This window comes from Syngnathoides biaculeatus, chromosome 6 (genome assembly GCF_019802595.1).
Source record: "Syngnathoides biaculeatus isolate LvHL_M chromosome 6, ASM1980259v1, whole genome shotgun sequence".
NCBI lineage: Eukaryota > Metazoa > Chordata > Actinopteri > Syngnathiformes > Syngnathidae > Syngnathoides > Syngnathoides biaculeatus.
The window spans coordinates 32,081,782-32,099,038 of NC_084645.1; the positions used below are offsets into that span (position 1 = coordinate 32,081,782).

At 39.7% G+C, this 17,257-nt stretch overlaps 1 protein-coding gene across 3 annotated transcripts in view; it reads left to right on the forward strand.

The window, feature by feature from the left end:
• Positions 1-17,257, forward strand: part of scaper (S-phase cyclin A-associated protein in the ER) — a 66,574-nt gene that overhangs the window by 23,019 nt on the left and 26,298 nt on the right. For all 3 annotated transcript variants that reach the window (XM_061823730.1, XM_061823728.1, XM_061823729.1), the window contains 5 exons: positions 939-1,046; positions 5,218-5,354; positions 8,490-8,555; positions 9,058-9,184; positions 15,047-15,162. In XM_061823730.1, the coding sequence (XP_061679714.1) occupies positions 939-1,046; positions 5,218-5,354; positions 8,490-8,555; positions 9,058-9,184; positions 15,047-15,162 (554 nt within the window). The remainder of the gene's footprint in view (positions 1-938; positions 1,047-5,217; positions 5,355-8,489; positions 8,556-9,057; positions 9,185-15,046; positions 15,163-17,257) is intronic.

Here is a 17,257-nt window from a genome sequence, read left to right on the forward strand (position 1 = left end):
GATGTGGGAGGAAATTTGAGTACCGGGAGGCAACGCAGGCAGGCAGAGGGTGAACATGCCAAGGCCACACAAGCGGGGCTGGGATTTGAACCCCACTCCGTAGAACTGTGATGCAGATAGGGTAACCAGTCATTCACCGTGCTGCCATCCAAATTCAACAAATTGGGAAATTTTTGAATTTGTAATTTAATAATTTGTGGCTTACCTGTAAGTTTACAACAAGTCCAGGGTTCTCATGGAATTTCATTTGACATTATTTTGTTCGAAATTACAGACATTAGCAGAAATTTCAACTGTAATGTACTGTTCACGTTTCTTCACCTTATATACAGTTGAAACCAAATGTTAACATGCATGATATAGAAAGAGAATGTTTTGGGGTTTTTTTCTCACTGACCGAATGAAATCATAAAATGAGACTAAGTTCATGATAATCATCTTCATGAAATCAAACTAAACTTTTCCTGCCAGATAATTTTTCAAGACATTTTTTTGTATTTCTTTCTTCATTGTCACAATTTTATAGACAGGAAGATTGCAATGCATTTAAAGAATTTGGGAAAACCCAGAAAATGATGTCATTTCTTTGAAAGCTTCTGATAAGCTTATTGGCAACATTTATGTTAAATACAGACACTTGTGCATCTTCTTTTTGACTTGCATTTATTTTTGTTTTGTGTATGTAAACATCTGGTTCCAACTTATATTTAATTGGTGTGATGAAAACAAATTATCAGCTGACTTGTGGAACAAAATTATCTACCTAATTCTGCTTTTCCCTGAGAAGATGAGCAGTTGCAGGTCACATCCTATTAGATAAAAAAAACAAAACCAAGAGGTGTATCATTTCAACCAGCATGCCGTGGGGCTCTGATGACCCCTTCCTGCCTCCATCTCCATTGTGTCCCCCACAGTGACCTCTGACTCCGTGTTTGCAGATCACCTCGGAGGTGCACCTGTTCAGCCACACCAAGGGGAAGAGGCACCAACAGGCCGTGCGAGAAAGTAGCAGCATCCAGGGACGGGAGCTTTCCGACGAGGAAGTGGTGAGTGCAAACCCGCCGACGACAAACACGTTCATCTTCCAAAATAATACCCCCCCCGTTGCTGCTTCTGTTTTTGTAAGAGGACAAAGAAACCGATGACTGTCTTTTGTTCTTTTGTTGCACGGTTATTATTGTTTATGCACCCCCACTCATACACCACCACAGATCAGTTTCTTGCTTTGTGCAATTGCAAATGGGCCTTGAAATGTACACAGTCAGGGTTCAGTGCTCCAGTGGAAAGGTGACATCACCTCACTGCACTGTTTTTTGGGGGTGGGAATGGAGGACATTGAACGCTTTCCTTGGGAAGGCAGCCCGTTTATGCAAGTTAACCTCTCAGGCTGCAATATGAGATTGGCTTTTCAGTACTGCTCATTGTGAGGCTGACAACTGTTGGTGCTATATGTGGCACCTTTGGCCCCGGTAGCTCTTTCATTTAAAGACTTTCTTTCCCCTCTCTTCTGAAAATAATTGATATGCCCGACATCCTTCCTCGCTGGTATTTCTTTTCTTAAAGTAGGCCTGTTTGTTCCATTTGACAGTTTAATAAACAAGGCAATGGTGAGTCAGTATTGGTTTTATTGCCCAGTCTGCAAACATAAACAATCCTTTCACTTCGGATGAGGGGGCAAAAGGAGAGAGGAGGCAAGAGCATAAAATATAATCGTTTCATAGTAAATAAAAATATAATGTGAAATAATATAGAATGTTTGACATAAATGCAAATCAGTTGCCTTTTGGTGAAATGCGCCGTTTTGAGTTCAGAGTTCCATGTTGCTTAATTTGTTTAAAAATGTTTTTTTCGTTTTTACGTTTTTGTTACATTTTTTTAAATCGCCTTTTTCTAGAGAAACCACTTGTCTAAGGATGAAATTAAATGCCAATTAATGAGCACTTCATCATTAATTTGAATGTGTAATTAATAATAATAGTAATAATGCTAATGCATACCTAAATTCAGCCTAATTTTGCTGTCCTTTTAAGATATTTAGGATTTTGCGTCTGAATGACTGTTGTTCTCATTCTGACATGGATGCCATTTTAATTTGCACACATTTCTCTACTGGTAACTTGAAATCTAATCAAGTTTTGAGAAATGTTTGGCTACTGCTCACATTTTTCATTTCAAACCCAAGTTTGTTCTCCAACATTTATTTTAGTCAACCGGTAACTTTTTTAGATTGCTGTGAACAGAGGTCACAAAAGTAGTTTCCCCACACAAGTAGGGGCCATAACCATTGAGCATTTCATATTTATTTAGTGTATTTTTTTCATCAGAGACTTATGAATTGAAGTGAGAATAAAAAGATTAGCAACAGGCCAAGATAGGAAAAAAAGCATTGATATGTAAATCAGTTTTATTGTCAATTTGGCTGGTGTAATGTGCTTCCAAGGAACATACCTTTTGTTAGATATGATATTTATTAACTTTATATGAAGCTGCAAAGAGCATTTGCATAGTAGTGATATCCTTGAAGAATAAAATAGTCCTGGATCTCTGGTTGACGCTCTTTCGATGGCCCCTGAATTGAGAAGCTTGCTGAAATATCGAGAGTGCCAGCGCAAGTCCCCCTCTCACTGTTTTGAAATCTTGACACTCGACACCTTTCCAGCGATGAAGCTGTTCAAAGAAGATTTTCAGTTAAATATGGGTGTCATATTTGGATTTATGACATATCCCTGCTGTATTGTCATCATAAAGATGGACCAGTAGTTTGGTGCAAAAAAAAAAAGTGTCATGCAAAAGACTGAAGACAAACCTCATCCAGTGTCATATGACCTATCGTCTAAGTAGCCGATATGAAATTCAGCTGTTTGCTTAACGCCAAATGAAATGGAAAGCTACCCAGTTGGCCCTTTTGTGAGTAACAAAAGAGGCGCAGGGTGAACATATCGCATAGAAAGTGTGTTTGTGTGGGCTCCCTTTTAGATCTACGATAACTCTGTCTGTGTCAGAGAAAGGCAGGGATGTTTGGAGGCCGGTCATGTTTCTCCCACCAGAGGCAATGAGTGATATTGTGCGGCACTGCAGCTCTCAGGCCTCTGTATTTGTCCTTTTGTGATAATGGTTCATCGGTAGACACCTGTTTGGCACCATGTTAGACTCGAACATTTTTCCTGCCACTGAGCTTACCTTAGACGTCATTGTAATAACTGTAACTGTATTTGCTTATGGATTGACAGCTGCCTATCTGCGTTTTTTTCTTAGGTGACAGCATAATATTTCAATTGATGCCTTTTTATATCACCTGTTTTATATATTTTGGGCAAAGATGTTTTGGATGCGTTATTGAAACAATTCCATTAGGTGAGTAGAGGCACACTAGATAGCCTCTCAGAAAGATTACTGAGTCCAAGTGGGATGACATCCATGATTATGGGTCACGACTGACCGGTATGAAGGAACAGTGGATGGAAAAAAAGATATAATAATAAAAACGGGGTTAAATACTTTAAAAATGTAGTGAATAGCTTTGTCTGTGTAATTTATATTTTGTTCCTTCACATTCAAAAATAATGTATATTAAAAGAAAAAGAAAGAAATACGTGGTTTAAGGCAGGGGTCGGGAACCTATGTCTTGCGAGCCATACCTGGCTCTTTTGATGTTGCATATGGCTCTCAGAGCCCTCGTCACTACATACTGTACAATGTCATTTCTGTCACATAGGCAACGCGAATGACGAGAGACAGTTTAACCTAGTGGGGTTGCCGTAGTTCACCGTAGCAGTCAATGTGGAAGGGTTCAACGCAGTGCAGGTAGCAACAACTAATTGTGCAAACGATTGCTCAAAGAAAAAAAAGATGGAGTTCTACAGTTTTTGGCAAGACTGGACAGCCATTCACAGATGGAGGAGTATGCCAAAGCATTCGTGCCTGATGTTGCCAATGAACTTTTGACAACTTTTCGCATAAAGACAAGATAAACGAATAAAAGACATGCTACTCTTGGCAAGAACGGTTCACCATCGTACCATCATGATGGCAAATCAAATTGAATTACGTTCACGATTAAATGATGGACGTCTCAACGCCTGCATGAAGTTTAATCTAACAATGTATGAAAGACTATAAAGCCATCGACAAAACCATGCAGCACCAGAAGTCACATTAATGGTAAGAAGTGCCTTTGTCCTCATTGGTTAGCAACATCATAACAATGTTATGTAAAAGTATTCAGAGACTTATTGGACTCTAAAAGTGTTGGTTCTACATAAATGCTCAAATACACCTGTATTTAGTTTTTAAAATTTTTTGCATGGCTCTTTTGAAATGACATTTTGGAATTTATGGCTCTCTCAGCCTAAAAGGTTCCCGACCTCAGGTTTAAGGTGTAAGCTACGTCAACATTGATTTATTCAGTTTACCCTGGTAGCATTTTTCCCGCATTCTAACACATGCAATGGAAACAGGCATTCCAAACATTCTGAGATTTTCCCATTCCATAAGAAAATATTTCAAGTAGTTTGTTACTTTTCAATTACACTGATAGTCTGATGCATACAATCTATATTCCTTCAGCTTTTAGGTTATTCTTTTTAAATGAGCTTTCACACGGCTTTAACTTTGAGAGTGACACCTGTATTACATTGCACTGTGGCGAAACGCTTCATTCAACTAGCAGGTGCAAAAGCAATTGTAACCAAAAGCAATGGCATCCGACACACAGGTTTAGTTTGACTTCTCAATGGATGGCCTTTATCTGTGAGGCCTATCCTCTGGGTTGATGGATGACAACATAATTTGGTACAGTAATTTGATTCGCGCACATGCAGCATGTCGCTCAAATTGGGTTTTGTACATTACACCATCACTTGATGGAAGTACTTAAATGGTCAAAGGAACTCCTATAGCCTTAAGCCACATCCATGGGTGGGGGTTGGCCTGTACTGGAGGTAATTATAGTATACAGTATACAGCAAACCTTTATTGGTTGTCAAATTTACCTAACTTCTCCTGAAACGTGTTATACGGTAAAGAAATTCATATTTTTCTTTTTTTAATCAACCATTTTACTGTAATTTTTTATCAAAGCTCTTTTGGGAAACTGGTGTTGCAATTTAGTACTCACTGTTGACACTGATGCTTGCATGGGATGCCAGTTCTCACTTGTGTGTTTTTGTATTTGTCACTATACAAAAAATAAAAATGTCCCACTTGTGTGTACTTTAGGAGCACCTTTCCTTGAAGAAATACATAGTGGACATTGTGGCCGACAGTTCGGTTTCCTCTGAAAGTGTAAAGGATAGCGAGGAGAGGCAAAAGGCCCGCAAGAAGGCGAAGAAGCTTCGTGCCAGGATGAACTCCAGGTCAGTTCATCAGATCCCATTGACTTTTTTTTTGTGGCGATTAAAAAAAAAAAATGTTTTTCAAAATAAAACTCGTGTTATCTGCATCGTCACTGTCCACAAATTAACAATAATGACCTTCATATTGTGGTCAATGATTACACGGCAGGACTACACATTGGCCTCTCGGTTGTAGCTCTACACCTCCTCCAAATTGCTGCCCACATTCTCTGTGTGTATTGCATGCTAAAGCATGTATGTTCAGATATGATTTTTAAATGAAACATCAAAGAACGTATATGCTACCAAACAATTTCCTTTGCATCAGAAACTGGACCGACATTCATTTAATTTAACTCGATGTTCAAACAAAAGAGCGAAAGAGACTTGTGCTACTGGCGGAGGTGTGAGGGGGATTTTCCATCCATCTTCGACCACTTATTCGAGGTCTGGTCGCGGAGTTCCCTTTCCCAAGCCACTTCATCCAGCTCTTCTGAGGGGATCCCAAGGTGTTCCCAGGCCAGCCGGGAGACAGGGTCTCTCTCGCGTCTCCCGAGTCGTCCGCTGGGTCTCCTTCCGGTAAGAAGTGGCCGTAGGCGTCTGGGAGCCATCCGGATCAAGATGCCCCAGCCATCTTATCCGACTCCTTTCAATGTTACCTGGCCGGCACCATGTTAGACTATCCCAAATATTTTTAGTGGCACTGAACTCCACTCTGAGTCCCTCCCAGGTGACCAAGCTTCTAATCTATCTCTAAGGGTGAGCCCGGACACCCTCCGGAAGACACTCATATCAGCCGCTTGTATCTGGATTCTTGTTCTTTCAGTCATGACCCACAACTTATCACTATAAGTGAGGGGAGGAACATAGATCGACTGGTGAATCGAGGAAAGGTTCGCTGGTCAACCACAACAAACCGATACAAAATCCACATCACTGCATGTGCTGTATGGAAGTTAAAATGTACCACTAGGATTTGAATTAAAAATGCCACTGAAAATTTCATTTTGTATTTTTGTGTACATATTTTGACTACATTTTAAAATTCACATTATTTCAAATTGATCACATTTTCAATAGCCGTATTTCAGTTTAACTTTTCAATGTTAACAAATATGGCATCTAAAAATAAAATCAACCTTTCAAAATTCAAACTCAATATTTTCAGTCTCCTGAGATTCAACTGGCTAAAATTCGCAGTCTGAAATCCAACGTCTAAATTCACTGTAAAACAGGCAGGGTTACTTCAAGTCACAGACATTAGCAAAGGATGTCAGAACCCAACACCCAGCCAATCCAGTTACACATTCTTAGTATGTGACGTCACGTGACTTGTGGGACACAAACCCTTCCACCACAATAACGTAAAGGCTTCCAGGGTGGGTATGTTGATTTTCTGATTTGATTTTAATGTTGAAAAAGGGACTTTGTATATTTGAAAAGTTTTTTTTAAGTATAATAGCTTTAGTTTATAACATGGAATGTAGATTTTTTTTTTTTAGTATGCAAGACCGATGTTGGCTATAAGAATAAGTGTTCCTTTTGTTTTTGACAGGCTAGAGATAGTGTCACAGTGATTCCTGCCTTAAAACAAAATAATGGGTTTTCATTAGTTTCCTAATGGGAGGAATATTGGAATGTAACTCCTACAATGAACTCGTAATCACTGTATTTATGTCATTGTGTGAGGGGGAATATGATTATTACTTCTAGACAGAGTGTGGGTAAAGCTGCATGTTTATAAAAGTACACCCTAACACATAAAGCGCCTTCCGGAACATTTTCTTAATCAATACTGTCAAGTGTAATCATCATCAGTGCTTGGAAAAGTACTTTAAAGCCACAGGCTGAAATAATCCTGCCTTTGTGGGCTTTTGCTTCTGTCTCAATGCTGCTCTTCTTTATTTTGTGAGGCTCTGTGGTGTTGACAAAGTGACAACATGATCTGTTTCTGTTCTCTGTCACTCTCTCGCCAGCCGTCCTGGGATTCGCATTCAAAGGCAGCAGGCTCCCGTGGGCAATTAAAAAAGCACAGAAACCCCTGAAAGCATAAAAGTTAGCTGCTTCACCACTGGGTGTAAATTGTTTAGTTAAGACAACAAAAAAAAGGAATGTTCAAACAGCCCATCCTATTTTAATAAGCGTTATGAAGGAAAACATGATTATAGTTTTGTAAAAGTAGCAGCGCTGTAATCATCAGGTTTAGCTGCTTTTTATTTGGGAGGCTGCTCTCGCAGTTTACTGTTGATAGTTGTTCAGTTATGGTTTGCTCAGAGGAAAAAGTGGCCTGCGAGCGGGAGAGGATCTCAGATGATTGTGTATTCAAATACTCCTGTATCAGATTTGAATTGATCTGAGCAGGTAAGCATTAACTGAGCGTTTTTCATTTTGCCTGCTGCCTGGCATTTTTGCCGTCAGTGCCCTGCCGCCATGATAACATGAAGATGAGAAGATATTTTCCTCTTATTGATTAAATATTTGATGAGACCAGAAGAAACACTACCGCCGCTTTGAAAGCAAAGAACACTGTGGGGAAAAAAATATTTTTCCTTATTGTGCTCTTATGGGTGTTAGAGATTGATTAATTTATTTAAAAATATATACTGTATATATTTGGAGGGGTGTGGCGAGGTCCCTTTTTACATGCTTTTGGTGTTTGCATGTCTGCTCTATAGCAATGACTGACTCAAAAGTGCCCTAGTCAATAGTTCGTTATTGATGCCCGTCAAAGTTTGATAGACTGGCACGGTGAAGACATGTAGTTTGGCATGAACTGTACGTTACTACTGTCCTTCACATGCCCATGTCCTTCCAGGAGGTCACACTTTAAAAACCCTGAGTGATGATTGTCACCTAAATTACCTGCGTTTTCTGAAAATAAGGAATCTGAATCTTTGGATTTTTTTCAGGGGGGAATTATACATTACGATTTAATCTTGGTTTTAGTTGGTGCCAAAAAAATTCTCCTTCAAGAATAGCAATCGTGTCAGATAATTTTACGCCAAGTTGCTATGCTGACAGGCCAAATAAACTGTCTCGGCTTGAAAATTTTCTTTCCTTTCACACTATTCTCCACAGTGTACTTTGCTGGAAGGCCAAGCAAGCACTTTCGCTCAAAGATTCAAAAATTTTTTTTCTTCACTTGTACCCCTGCAGAGCAAAGCAATACGAGACGTCAGTTGATGTAAAGACGCAAGTTCCTGACTCCCCGTACAAGGCCAAGTAAGTGCATTCCTTTTTATCTTTAACATTTGTTTTCTTTACTCAAATATTAGGAAACCTGTCATGTTGTACGTCTGTGATTATTTTGACAATTGATTGAGTTCAATCAGTCTCAGTGGGAGGTCACCAAGAGCAAAGTCAGTCACCTTTTTCAAAAATTGCAAATTATCTGGTTGTATGTTTTCTTCTCCATTATTTCTTTTGACTGATGTGCTAAAGCTGTAAAAATTAAGCTGTTATAGAGACCAAAATGTTTGTAATCTCCAGTATCTGCATATGGAGTCAGTTTCTGTTTTCCACTGTTGGCTTTGGGATGACTATTATCAAAACCACAAGTTAAAAAAAAAAAAAGTTTCAATTCATTACTTGGATGCATTCAATTAATAACTTTCATAATAATTAAAAAAAACTTTGAATTTGATTAACAAGTTGTTTGAATTAATGTATGCAAGTGGTATGAAACTCGCTTTGAGATGTTTGCCTTTGTCCATTGTATGTTCAGGTTACAGCGCCTTGTGAAGGACCTTTTAAAACAGCTGCAGACCCAAGACACCGGCCAGTGGGCCAACAACAAAGTGTCCAGTCTGGATCGAACTCTGGGAGAGATTGTTCGCATCTTGGAGAAACAGGTATCTTAAAACAAAATGATGTGTGGAACAAATTTTTGTTTTGTGTTTTCAGTTAATTAATTAAAATCTATTCAGTTCCAGTGCTTTTTTTTTCCCCTCTCTTTTACTTCATCCTGTCCTGTCCTGGCTTTTAGCAGTGGTCGCGCTCTTTTGGCTTGGCTGTCTGCTGAGCTGTCTGCATCTGAGTGCGGGTCATGCCAAACGCTCTGCATGTCTCCTCGGTCATTAGTTGTGTTTGGCTTTGGCTCCCTCTGTCTCACCCTCCCAAGTATCACTTACTCTTAAACCACTTGCCTTTGGTTATTGGCTAATGAAGACCATGTTAACTGTGTTTTGCTTGTGCACATGTTACCAATAGAGGTTGCTTCCTGGCACGAGAGTGAGCATTGTCCCCATGTCTCTGTGGTTTGGACCACTCAGACGCCACTAGTTTAGACAATGGCCAGTTGAATTTAAAAAAACAATTATCCCCGGTAGACATTTAGAATGTGTAGTTCATCCACACAATGTCTTATTCAACTCATAATGCATTGTTTTACACATTTTCATAGGCCTTCCAATATTCTAGTGGGTGGAAGTTGGTAATCTAGTCATGTTTCCAGAAAGTTCAGTTTCTCATGGAGCTTTTCGAATTAGGGAAATGCTGATCAATTTGAAAGTAAATATGTGCCACCAGGATTTGAACTTGAAATTGTGTTTCAGTGTAACTTTTAAATGTTAACAGGTATGTGACGTCCCGTGACTAAGAAAGCATAACTCCGATTCGCTGGGTTTTCGGTTCTGATCGGAAGTAACGCTGAATTTTAGACAGTGAATTGTAGCCAGTTGAATTGTTAACATTGAAAAGTTACACTGAAATACAGCTATTGAAAATGTGATCACGTTACATTTTAAATTAAAATCCTGTTTTCTGTGGCAATTCAAATTCTGGTGGCACATATTTATCGCAAGTGTATAGTCAGAATGCCCGCAACATTATCAACTACATAAATAATGTTAATATTATCAATATCTACACCATCAAGGGTAGATAAAGTTGACATTTAATTAAACAATAAAAACGTAACAAGGAACAATGGCATGTTTTCAGAATAGTAACACTGCTTTGACTCCTCATGCAATTGTACTATGCATTTTTTTAATTGCACTTAAGTACTGTGTTTTGTGTCTTGTCATCCTTCTGTAAAAACTAAAGGACTACAGTAGTAGTAGTAGTTTACCACTGAAACCATCACTTATTGAAAACTTGCTGGAAAGTCATAGGTTTAAACATTTTCACACTTTTCATAATGGAAACAAGGTCAAATGTGTACCATACTAAACTGTACCCAACTGTACCATTTAGTCAAAACAACACAATGCATTTTCTTGGAACACTGACAAAACTCCATGACTTTGTCAATGTTAAAAATTGATAAAGCACATTGCCATCTCATGTGCTGCACAGTATACTGAACATATGGAGACTAAATCATGTTCCAAAACCATGACCTGTGTCACTTTCTGTGGCAATGGACACATACAACACATGACGATGAATCTATTCCTGTGGCATCCAATAAAGGTAAGTGAATAGGTATATTCAATTTCCAGTTATATACAACTTTTTCCAACTAGACTTTATTTGAAACCTGTAAAAAACATTAACGTCAGCGAATGGAAGGCATTAAAAACACCTGCCACCATGTTTATGATGAGGAAAATATACAGCCCACTTTCTGTTATGAGGCATAAATTTCCTGCCAAGTTGTGGTTTCTCCCATTATACCATCCCACTGTGTGTCCGTGGGCATCAGAACAGAAAGATTATGGAGTCCCAACAGTGACAACTGGGATAGCCGGCGGTGCTATTATCGGATTTCCCCAGGGATGCTTAGTAGTTCTGGCTTGCACAGCCTTCTTTAAGGAGAGAGGAGGAGTCAGCTGTGATGTAAATACAGCCCAAGCTGTCACTACACGAGAAGCGCTCCTCTCTACTCCGCCTACTCTTAACATGAGGGCAGAGGTCAGCGGGCCATTGAAGATGTGCTAAGTATTCACCAGTGCTGCTGTTGCTGTCAAAGAGCAAACCAAGGACTGTGTGTGTCTTTCAACTCTGGTTAAACGCTCATTTGGTCAAGTTGTGCTCTACCATTTCACAGAAATAGAGCAAGGAAGAAGCATGATTGGCAAATGAAGCAGTCGGGGGAACACTTTCCTCTCTAATCCATGGACACACTCAAATAAATAGTCTCCATCAGCATGGCTGTCTGGCCCCTTTAAGTCTGGGCATTTCAGATTCTCTCATGTCACTGACTCACCTACAGATTTGTTTTTCTGTCTCATATCTGATTCAGTCTCCATTTTCTCAGCTAATTCCGTAGACAACACCCGACACCCCCCTCCTGCACTGCTGTTTGTACCCCCCACCACCACCCACGACACTCCTTGTGAGGTTACACCTCGTCTCTCTCTCTCTTTGACCTCAGCTTGTTTCTCCCTCTGTGGCTTGTAATGGTTTATTTTGTGTCAAACCTTATTCTAGCTTTACGCGACATGATTGTTTAGCCTTTTTTCCACACACTTTTATTATATATTGCCCAAAGTGTTTATTGGTGTTTTCACTTAAAGCCTGTCAAGAACAAAATGTCAAGAACACAGACCCATGACTACCAGAAAGTATAGGCTCTTAGCGTTTTCAATGGCAGCTGTCAGAGCGTGCTTGTTCCAAGCAGAGTGGCCATGATTGAACTTTGAAACTGTATTGTGTTCAGGTTCGATTGATAACCCAGTACAAACGCTTAATGACAGTGGAAATGTGAACATTTATTGATGTAGTCATCTTCATTAAGAAGGTATACATTCAGAAATGACTTTTTTGTTTGGATATGCATTCAAATCCTCTGTAAAGTATGCTGTTTTTAAAAGTTCATCCATCCATTTTCTTTGCTGCTTATCCTCACGAGGGTCGCAGAGAGTGCCGGACCCGAATGGGCAGGAGGCAGGGTACACCCTGAACTGGTTGCCGGCCAATTGCAGTGCACATAGAGACAAACAGGCGCACTCACAATCACACCTCGGGGCAATTTAGAGTGTCCAATTAATGTTGCATGTTTTTGGGATGTGGGAGGAAACTGGAGTGCCCGGAGGAAACTCCCGCAGGCACGGGGAGAACAGGCAAACTCTACACAGGCATGTCCGGGATTGAACCCGGGACCTCAGAACTGGGAGGCCAACACGTTACCAACTGATCCACTGTACTGCCTTTAAAAGTTAATTTATAGTTAATTTAAAGAGACAAAATACAAATTGAATTTCTTAGGTGCTTTAAAACATAACGGATTCTGTTGTATGAATAGCAGCAAGTGGATAGTACAGATATTGTGGCATCATGGAAGAGCATTTATGTTATTCTGCCCATCACCACACATTGTTGGCAGTAATAGATAAAGAAAGATAGAATTGTAGTTAGGAAATGATCATTTTGAGTCAAAACACTCTGATAATGTCTCCCGGCACAATCGGGCACCACACAACTCTCGTTAGGAATCTCTACTTTGAATATGGTTTCCCTGGCTATTTTGATTTTGTTATACTTAATTAGCCTAGCCCATACATACACCAATAGATACACACAGAAGTTTATACTAAATTACATAATGTTTACTTTCTCTTACAGCTTGCTGAGAACTGGGCTGAGAGCTTTGTTTGGGCTTCTCGGTGAGGCTATATCATGAAAATTCATCAGGGTCCTCTCATGCAAAAGAGTAAATGTAAAACTTTCAGTCTTCTATGAACTTGACCACTTACTTGACCATCTGCTGGTCAGGCTGGACTAGTGAGGCTATTACCTTCTCCATGTAATTAAAGTGTCTGGTGGGAGGGGACTACAAAGTGCAATCTGGCTGGTCTGCACACACTGGCGCAGGAATTAGCAGCTGCTACAGCCTTCCCATCAGATGGGGCAACAATAGTTGACCCTGGGCAGTAATTGAATAAGATTCTCCTCCTTGTATTATGCAGAAGCCATCCTTCTAACTCCGGCCTTAATGATTGGCCTTTGGTGGCCACCCTGTTAAAGGAAGATAAATTAGGTACTCCTCCTTTATTGTTAACATTGATTTGTGGGTTAAAATTGATCCAAATAAATGGAAGGGAACATGAACTGTAATAGTTATCAGCCCTGTAAAAAAAAAAAAAAAAAAAACTGCCAGATGTAAGAATGTGTTCACTAGTTAATTTTCAGGGATTCTCATTTCCTGAACTAATTTCCACAGTTGTCTGTATTTAATTATACAATATGCATATATTGGCCCATCTGTCCCTTGTGTCTGAAGTATTCAATTATTATTAAGTGAAATCCAATTAGTTGCTCGGGCTTCAGTGCTAAAGCTAACAATCCAGTTACCAGCAACTACATTTCCATTCATTCATGAAAATATAAAAGGAGAAAACACGTGCTATTATGATGTGCATATTCTCATTAATTCAGGGCATTTCAATCTCAAGTCATTGAATCGATCGCAAATGGGGTGTTCTGGTTGTATTAGAAGATATTTCACCTCTCATCCAAGCAGGCTTCATCCGTTCATGCAGAAAGGCTTAGCTAGGAACTCTGGAAAAATCAACTATTTGTGCTCAAAGTTCATGGCATGCCCCACACATATATTTTTTTGCAATGTAGAAAAGAATAGAATACCCGTCAACAAAAGTCGTTAGAGGGAAACTCCCTCGTCAAAATTCCAATCAGTTCTACAGTAGAACTGGAGCTGCCTCACGGGAACAGAACCCATGTTTTATGTTATCTATTGGAGACAGAAATATTGAGCTTTTTGGAATGGACAAAATTACAGCATTTTAAGTGGGAGATGGGTGGTGTCATAAGCCGGCACCTTTCTTAAGAGATGGTCTTCCCAACTTCATGAAGATGGCCTCTCCTTTCAAACCATATCTTCCCTGTCCAGAATATGTACATTTTTGCCCCTCAAAAGAGTGTGATTTATGCTATGATGGGTAGATTGAACTTAATCCTTTTCACTCAGCTTTGTTCCATCACAGCAGATAAATCTGTCATCAGGGGATACCCAAACTCATCTCTTCTGGGTTTTACAGGAGACAGCCAGGACTGGGCAGGTCCCTTTCACCCCATTCAGTGCTGTTTGATAAGCTCCAATGAAAGGGTTGCTTCATACAGCGGGGCAGAAACGTATTTAGTCAGCCACCAATTGTGTAAGCTGTCCCACTTAAAAAGATGTTACTCATCGGTATAACTCACCTGTGAGAGAAAAAATCTGATTTTTAAAGAATTTATTAGCAAATTATGGTGAAAACACATTTGGTCACCTACAAACAAGCACAATTTCTGGCTCAAACAGGCCTGTAGCTTCTTATTTAAGATGCTCCACTGTCCTCCACTGGACCCGTTCTAACTCATCAGTACAAAAGACACCTTTCCACAACCTCAAATAGCCACACTCCACACTCCACTATGGTCAAGAATAAAGAGCTGTGAAAGGAGACCAGAAACATAATTGTAGACATGCGTCGAGGACTAAATCTGCAGCAGGTAAGAAGATAGCTGTGAAAAAATCAACTGAGAGGTTGGTTGATACCACCCTAATCCTAAGGAAGCATGTCGCCAAGTAGCCATTTGCCCTTTGGTTGAAAGTTGACAATTGCGGTTGGGACAGAGTGCACCTTTGCGTTTTAACACTGATACTTTAGGGCTCAGTTTTTCTACTTCAGTCCCTTCCAGCTATAGAAGAAAGAGGCCTTTCCCTCCCTTGTAGACCCATGTAATCACAACTGTCCAGTCTTGAGGCTTACTGTCCTATATGTACCTTTTTTTCCCCCCCTTTCTTTTTCTTTCTCTGTCTTCTACAGAACACCGCAGACCAAGTAGCCTTCCAAGTGGGCGGCGGCCTATCAGCTCTGGAGCAAATTCTCCAGGTTGTCACTGCTGCTTCCTCACCTACAACCCTTCCCCGTATTCCTTACAAGTTAGTACCACATTTAAATTGTACGTTATTGAATGTTAAGTTAACTTTAATTTCACTAGTGGTTGATTTTAATTGTCAGAAGAAACGGGGCAAAAACCGTTGGGTGTCAATATCATGTAGTTTTCATGCAGCATTTAACTACGCTCAAAAGAACTTTGTGTATCCATAGTTGAAATAGGTCACATCACCTCAATTTTTTATTTTATTTGTGTTTTAATCCTTTGTCTTTAACAAAGAGCAGGTTAACTGGTTTTGTTATGCACCAAAACAGCACAGTTATTTGACTTTGTGGCATGTATCCTTTAGCTGACCTCACCGACATCACTCTACATTTTTCCTACTCGTTTTTCCCTGTTGCTTTAATTTAGTGAGTTCACCTCAACAGGCCCACTAAATCACAGATTAATGGTCGCTTCTCAATAAATATACTTAAAATGTGTCAATGAGTAACAATCTAGTCATACAAATCTGAAAGGAGTTTTATTTTCCCAATCAATTTGTGTTCCTTCTTCACCAAGTCAACGTGTCCCGTCTACCAATTAGAGTGCAGGGAATTTTTGAGTTGTGGGTCTGGTGTTTGCCTGGCCTTCCTGTCAATAATGTTTGAGAGGCAGCCTGACTTGCTAGTGGAACTTTGTAATGGAGCAGAGTGGCCTTGCTCTTCCATTCATTAGCATTAAGTGGTCTCTGAATTCCTGCTAATGGAGAAATTCTTTTATTTATAAGGCTTTTAAAGGACATCACTTGTCTATTGATTTTTTTTTTTTTTTTTTTTTTTTTTTTTCCCTCGGGGGTTGGGGACCGGAGGGGGGAGGCGGTCTCCCATCAATCATCCTAATCGGAGGGAATCCTAAGCAACAGATTTCTATTTTTAATTAAAAAATTAAATTTGCCGTATTTTGAATCTGTCTTTACTCACCACTGGTGGACAATGTCCCCACGCCATTCGCAGGAGTTGGAGCCAGGCTGGACCATGAATCTGATGACATGGATAATTAACAGCAATTCTAATTATGTTGAAAAATTGAGCTTGATTAGTCTCTTTTCAGCCTTCACTGGCTATGATCAACATCAGTTTGTCTTTAACTAAGCTGAATAATGACCCTTTGGTCAAAATAAGGAGAATGTAGAAAGTACTTTGGCAATGTCAGGAGGCTCCTGCCATATGGTTATACATAATTTTATGTATAATAAAAGTACCTGTAAGGGTGATAAGTGTAATTATGTTGTATTGCAATATCAGTGTTACATTATTAAGTTGCTCAGTATTGTTTTTAACTGGTAGAGAGAAGTAGTCAGGCTGTCCATTTTTCACTCTCTCCCATCTGGTTGGCTACATGTACTTATGGACCACCCTGTAGATGCTACCCCGAGAGTGTTTGCTACGCTGTTTATAAGTGATGCTAACATATTGATCGTCTTCTCATGCCAAATGAGCGGATGAATTCTACTACTGAGATGATCCTCCAGCCATGTCTCTCCTAAGGGAGGTTAATTCCATCCTGTAACCATTACATTCATGAGCTAATTCCGCTTCAAAATTCCACTTATGCTCTGGTGTAACTCTGTTATCTGCAGTACATACTTGAGTGTTTTATAAGGATTTTGTTACCTTATCTTGTTGAGTGAATTCACAGATTTGTTTCTAAATGCATTTTACAAGTTTGAAGATGATTGCTGAAAATGTGCAAAGACTGAGAACTACTGTACCTAGTACTCAGTTGTTGGGAAATAGCGTTAAACTGTTCTTCACCATTTCAGTTTTCCTCTTGGAGGGTTGTGGGGGTGGTGGCTAAAAGGGGGTGAAAGTACTTCACTTGAGCGCCTTCATTCGCATCAGTGGTTGTCCCGCACAATTGCGACGTGCAGTTCACTCTTCATTTCTGCCTACAGTTTGAAAATCCATCTTCTGTTCTGGTAGTTCCCTGGTGTGGCTGCTCTAAAGTCGTTGTTGGCCATGAGTGCGTGTGTACCTCATGGAAACATATGACAGGAGAGTGTGGGGTGGGTTTTATAAAATTTATTTATTGAATTTATCATTTGTAACTTTAGACATTCCATCTTATTGGAAAGAAAGTATTTTAGTAGCGGTGGG